Source organism: Sphaeroforma arctica (assembly GCF_001186125.1).
Source record: "Sphaeroforma arctica JP610 unplaced genomic scaffold supercont1.1436, whole genome shotgun sequence".
Taxonomy (NCBI): Eukaryota; class Ichthyosporea; order Ichthyophonida; genus Sphaeroforma; species Sphaeroforma arctica.
Window position 1 is genome coordinate 7,137 of NW_014039122.1, and position 6,562 is coordinate 13,698.

General features: G+C 44.2%; 2 protein-coding genes across 2 annotated transcripts; one reads left to right on the forward strand and one right to left on the reverse strand.

Annotated features, from left to right (window-relative positions):
* Positions 1–987: 987 nt before the first annotated feature.
* SARC_10907 (hypothetical protein) lies at positions 988–3,641 on the forward strand. The gene is made up of 4 exons (XM_014295028.1): positions 988–1,193; positions 1,941–2,037; positions 2,400–2,558; positions 2,916–3,641. Exons 1-4 carry the CDS (start codon positions 1,072–1,074, stop codon positions 3,213–3,215), a joined length of 678 nt encoding a protein of 225 aa, XP_014150503.1. The 5' UTR covers positions 988–1,071; the 3' UTR covers positions 3,216–3,641.
* Positions 3,642–3,864: 223 nt separating this feature from the next.
* Positions 3,865–5,661, reverse strand: SARC_10908 (hypothetical protein; the record flags this gene model as incomplete). The annotated part of the gene is made up of 1 exon (XM_014295029.1): positions 3,865–5,661. A coding segment is annotated over one exon (1,797 nt), but the record flags the coding sequence as incomplete, so codon positions are not given.
* Between the last annotated feature and the right edge of the window lie 901 nt (positions 5,662–6,562).

Here is a 6,562-nt window from a genome sequence, read left to right on the forward strand (position 1 = left end):
ACACTAATGAGTACATGTTCTCGGCAATTGAACGGGTGCGAGTGTGCACGGAACTGTATCTTGACAAGCTTGGGTATACCTAATGAAGCGTGGGTTTGTTATCACAATCGCTTCTCAAACGACGCATCTTGATACAACCAGAGATACATATCTAAGACAGAAACGCGGGACTTTAGCTACACCCCACTGCTAACAGATTCACAATATAACTCACCCCGCAATCAGCATCCTCAAAACAGGGCGCTCCTAAGGCTGACTTGGACTTCTTAGATGGTTTGGCTGCCTCTGCGAGATGCAGTCCAAACATCAGTGTCACTAGAAACAGTACACATGCTCTTGTTGTGTGCATATTGGCTGGATGTGTTGATACGGTTCACTTTCTGACTGATGGGCAATATTGATTTGATGTGGGTACGAGCGGTAGTAACAGTCAATATATCGTTAATTAGAGCCCATGATTGTTTAAACGAGAGCGATTTATAAGTGATCAATTATCATATAACAAAGTTAGCTGATATCCCATTGACCTGACTAAGCTGTGGTGCAGTAGGAGTTGGATCCGCCAGAGTGACAGTGTCGCTATACTAACTTCATACTCCACAGTACTATATCATAGGCACAGGGTTTTTGGCAGCATACATATACACGATAGTTCTGTACATAGCTAGCACACGCCGTATCTCCGCTCACTACAGTTATGGACAACCACTTTAATATAGGCCTCGTTAAGCCTCTAGCTAAACACTCATACGGCCAATATAACTTATTACACTATATAAACAACAGTTTATAGACGACATTCCAGTGACTCCCAGTCAAAATACAAGTCAGTGAGGTCACCGGTCAGGCCAAAACCCTAAAACATGAAGTCGTAACGATTGGAGATGTGTAGACCAATGGATAGAGCAAGTGGTTGTACGACAACAACAAGCATACATACAGCCCCACAAAAAACAAGCAGATATCTAAATATATTCTATACATGATGTATAATTGTATAAATACAAACAAATGTATATAGACGCATCCACAAGTGCATTTAGTGTATTACAATATAGTTGACAGTGAACAATGGCTAGTGATCTGGGTGTATGGAAGGACCGGTGGCAGGATGGCAACACGGGGTGGCGCCAGCAGGGTGTCAACGAGACACTCGTGAAGTACTACTCACTGCTCAAGCTAAGCACTGACACGTAAGTCCCACTGACTCATGTCTGATGTCACCACACTGGTGTGAATGCTGTAGTTCACTGATATCTTTCTACTGTAGTGCACTGAGACGTTTCTTCTGTACTTCACTATTATGTTTCTATGGATGTATTGTGTCTTTGAACTTGGCTGTTGTACTAGTACCGGCTCACTCTGTGAAAAGTATCTTACCTACGGCTATATAGACCTGCACCTGTATTCTTCAGCGAAGGACATGGTACAACTGTGTGGCTAGTGGACAAATGTTCAATACCATTGTGTAAGCCGAGTATAAAATATCGAGGGCGATGTGGGTGTTGTATAATTGAGCATGTGCAATTGAACTTGATGTTTGGTACATGGGTGGTCATGGCTTACATACTCGCGCTTTGAGGCTCTAGGTTTCTGTCTGCTGATTGTTGCCCACGCCCATCCCCTGTTGTAGGTTGTATGCATAGACCGAGCCAAACTGTACCCAGTACGCAATAAGAACTATATGAAAAAAGGATCGATTTACGTAGTTTTACTACATGATTTCCTGTTTGCAGTGAATAATGAGGACTCATTTTGATACAACCGTATCTCCTGCGTTCGTTTGTGCATATATGTCTAGCAGTCGTTACTTCACATCGTGGTGTGCGTAACTCTGTCGTAATCAGCAGCCGTTCATGCCCTATCCGATTGTGTTATGTGGCCTATATTAGCCTCATTATTATATGTCTAATAATCGTTGTTGGCACGTAAACATACAGGGCTGCGAAACAAAAGATTTTCTTGCCCTTGTGCGGGTCTACGGTTGATCTGCTGTATCTGGCCAAGGAGTGTAACCTGACTGTGGTCGGAGTGGAGGTATGTGTGTGAGGCATACAGGCTATGCGACTGGCTACCAGAGTGTCAGCAGGATGTTATATATGTATATATGTATATCTTTATATATAGATATGTACATCCACGCGGCCTCAGACACGTCTCTATTAAAGCACTGTTTGTTGTTAAGTAACTAAAATACACTCCATTTGATACGCAGCTATCGATCGAATACTGGCCGAAGATTTCTAGTGGCTGGTCATCTTGATGTAAAAGAGTCGTATTGAAACATATGCTTAGCATCACAGCACGAATCTTCTTCGATAGGCCTCTTGGTTAGTCGGTATCTTTATGTGCACTTCAACTAACTGCACAGATTGTGCTTTCATTACCATTGCTTACAGATTAGCGAGCTAGCGATTGAGACCTTCTTCAACGACAACAGTCTCGCGTTCACGAAAGAAGGAGATGTCTACAAATGCACTAACCACGACATCATCATCTATGTGGAAGATCTTTTCACGTTCCAAACCGTGAAAGATTTCGACGCCATTTGGGACTATGTATGTGTATTTTTTGGGATACAAAAGCTGTGTTCTGGTATACAATGAAAATTTAATTTGTACTGTGCAAATGTTTCCAATTGTATGCTTCTGTATCATACCAGGATTGAGCGATATATATATATATATATGTGTGTGTGTGTGTGTGATGTATAAATGCGAATGAAAACGAGGAATTCATATGGAATAGTTTCTTTTGCAATGGAAAGACTGCTTTTCTGAATGTTGTTGAGCCGCACGGTACGCAAAAAGAAATTTTGGCTGAGCCTTGATTCCGTTCACTGTTTGAAAACACTGAGTATTGCGATGTATGTTATATATATATATTATCCTGACACATGTTGCTATGTATTACAGGCCTCGTTTGTAGCTATCGACCCGGAACTTAGACCAAGGTATTTAGCCGCGGTGGGGAATCTACTGAAAAAAGACGGTGTATGGTTGCTTGCAAACTTCGACTACTCACTTGAGGAGAAAGAGAGTCACCGAGGACCACCATGGCCAATTAAACAGGAGGACTTTGTTCAACTGGTGAACAAATGCGAGACAGCCCTGAGCGTAGAGGAGGTTGGCAGTCTAGATTGCTTAACCGGGCGATGGAAGCAGCAGGGACTGACCTACATGGACTTGCACGCGTGGGTGTTGAAGCACAAGTAGGCGAGCGTACATGTATAGCGTACTCTCACTCATAACGTACATGGTGTATACAGACACAATGCGCTTACATGTACCTATAGGATACCGCATAGCAGAGAGCTTAAATAGAATGTATAGCCCACACAGACATAAGTGTAAAAATACAAAGGGATTAAAAATAGCCACTTCAGTTCTATACATGTGCCCTGTCTTGTCGTTGCATAGTGTGATACAGTAACGAGTATTTGACTCGCAACGAGTCAGTGGTGATATGTCCAACGTCACTCTACCCGAGGTTTTTGCCTAATGCGAGTTAAATATACGAGATAAATACATATCAGGATTTCAACAATGCTAGATTTATATAATACACAAATATATAGCATATCCGTGTTTTCAATAAACATACATGTATACATATTTGTGCTAGAAGCATTCAAATTTGTGACATATATACACGTATCCACATGTTTGGAATGTATTTAATTTGGGGTTTACTAACATTAATAAATAGATATTGATTTATAATTCGTCGTGGTCTGTATCGCCTGTGTTCCATTCGCTCTCGTATGGCGGAGTATATATTTGCTGGCCGTCCAAGGGGTTCTGGAAGAAAGCGTTGTACCTCGGATCGTAGCGAGACAGTATATTTGGATTGAACTTCAGCAAGTTATGTGGCCACATCTCCGATTCGACCATGGTAAACCCTGCTTGTACGGACATCTCCTCCGTGATTACTTGGATGGTATTTCTTCATCACAGCGTAGACAACAGGACTGTCTCCCACCTGCTCCTCCGGCATACAGCGGTGATTAGACCCATACCTGACAGTCCGTATCTGGCATGAAGTGTCATTCGACTCTGAAAGTAGAACCTGTGCCGCACATGTCCAGTCGCTGTTGCCTACGTGTATGTCGTCTCGCAGCCACCAATGATTCAGAATGGTGTCATTTTTGTACAAATCTGTGAGCTCTGAGTACCGTCCAACGTCCTCTAGGTCATCCTTGGTAAGCGGTGGACCCCATGCTCGACTCATAATTCGTAACCCTCCCAAGTCCTCACCGTCACTGTTCTGGGCGCCCATGATCCAAGCACGTTGCGTATTGAAGTCAAAGCGGTTGAGCGCGGTGTTGGATGTGTTTGTAATTGGAGTTACGCGTTTGTGCTGTGCAGTTCTGTACCAGTTCAATGAGTCCTCATCCATGCCACCAAGAATCATGTCTGCGACTTTGAAATTATTGCTGACTCCTTCGATGTTTTTCTTAATATGAGGCTCCATTGCCACTACGTGCCAATGGAGATGGTTTGCTGCAAACCCGCCTCGTCCACCGCTGGCGTATGCGCCGCCTACATTAGGGATACCATGATTCTGTATCGATGGTTTCCCATGCAGCTTCTCAATCACTTTTATCTTGGCATCAGAGAAAAGCTTGAATGTATTGACCACGTTATACGACTCTGAAATGGTAGCACTAAACACCGAAAGACTTTGTAGCCGTTGCGCTGAGTACAGGTGCCACAAGGAATTCTCCTCGTCGTGCTCTTGAATACAAATCCCATGATTTAGAACACCAAAGTTCTTTTGCTCCATAGGGAAAGCGTTGAAAGGGAGCTCATCGCCTGTCAGTGCTTCTGCGAATGGATCAGTATAACCATCCGTACCGTAAGTGGTGTATAAAAACCGTGACAGATCGGCCTTCGAGGTTCTTGAAGCTAAGTACAGTGGAAGAGTGATATATGAGCCTTTGCAGTTCGCTTCGGGTGCAAGGTCTCTTATAGCAGTGTAGTGTGATATCAAATACGATGACGAGTACAAATTTCCGGCTCCACTATTTGCGTAAGTGGTACCAAAGTTGGGCACACTGAGGCGCCAAAGATAAGGTATCATCTCTCCCTCGGGAGTTTCGGCCGTAGGTGGCATCTGTAAACGCAAATTGTATAGCGTGATCCCAGCATCACGATCAAATCCAATCGTGAATCGCCATACGATTCCGACATCCCAAGTGACTGAATAGCCATCTAATTCGAATGAAGGACCATCCAATGCGATAGATTCGAAATACTTGCCAGACGGAGGTATATCCGCAGTACCGTCCTCTTTCAGTAGTGGCCGAGAGTGAGGTGGGTTATCGCGAATATCACGGCTACGATTGAGGCTCTCCTCAACTGGCTGGACTGTGGCGTGGTTTATATATTCCGGTGTATTTCTGGGATGTACTAATATTACCGCTGGTATTTTAACATTGTCGCTCGATCTTGTCGATAGCACACCAGGCTGTGTTCCGTGAATCTCATCATTCTTCCACGCTTCTTGGATAGCTTTAGAAACTATCTCGGCAATAGCAGTGAAATTCGTATTACCTGATATGGGATCGGCGATGTCGAAGGCTGCCAACAAGGCCCAAGTATCGTCTTCCGAGAAAACTAGCCCACGACCAAACCATGCTAAAGCGATAGCTTCCGAGCCCTTTAGTTGATTTAAACTATCTTTGCGTCCATCAGGGGTGATCAAAAGCGTAAGAGGTGGTTGTCCCAAATATCACCCCCCCCCCCCCCCCCCCCCGTACCTATTGGTGTCCGTCGAATGCTTCTATAGCTGGTGAATACTCCTGTACAGTTACGGAGACAACCGTTTCATCCTGAGTGGCCCCATACACGGTGGCATTTTCTCCGCTATGCCACTCGTAAGGGCGCACAAATTGTTTCACCGCTGTACCCGAATTCAATATTCGACACTCTGCATTTATCGGATTTCCATTACAGATTGGGATATAACGCCGTGGATGGCCATCTATGTCTGTACCGCACAAGGCCATAGCGGTCGCAACTAGATAACCCTGGTCTAGCTCTGCTATCGGCGCATGAGTAGGGTCGTCTATAATACCGCGATACTCCGTGTAAGATTCTAAAAATCTTGGATCCGCCCGTGGCTGAAGCACATCCGTAACATCTATATCTACAATAACATTTGCGCTGTATATGGTACCAGTGACGCAGTCGAAATCTGCGATCCCTCCCGAAAACAGAACAGAAATATGCTTTCTAAATGAGGGCGCAATACCGACATCGATGTCGTCATCTACTTTAATTGCGGCTTCTTTGTCCACAACATGTGTCGTTACAGACCCGATGCTAAAAATCCCTAAACCCTAAAAACCCGGAACGTATCGTTAAGGTGCAACCACTCATGCGCGGCATCCAAATTACAGTCAGTGTCATTTACTTTCTTCAAAACCGCAGCCTCGCCCAAATCATTATTATTGTTAATTTTGTTCACTTGATTCACAGCCTCTGGGTAAATCCGATACCGTGGAGCCAGTGCACTGTTGATAGCATTCCAACCATTGGTATTCTCCGACAATGTGTCA

Bases quoted from the DNA above. Each gene is read 5' to 3' on its own strand.
- SARC_10907 (XM_014295028.1), top strand. From the start codon at position 1,072: ATGGCTAGTGATCTGGGTGTATGGAAGGACCGGTGGCAGGATGGCAAC. The intron at 2,038-2,399 runs GTATGTGTGTGA...CATTGCTTACAG, and splicing joins TGACTGTGGTCGGAGTGGAG to ATTAGCGAGCTAGCGATTGA. The intron at 2,559-2,915 runs GTATGTGTATTT...TATGTATTACAG, and splicing joins TCGACGCCATTTGGGACTAT to GCCTCGTTTGTAGCTATCGA.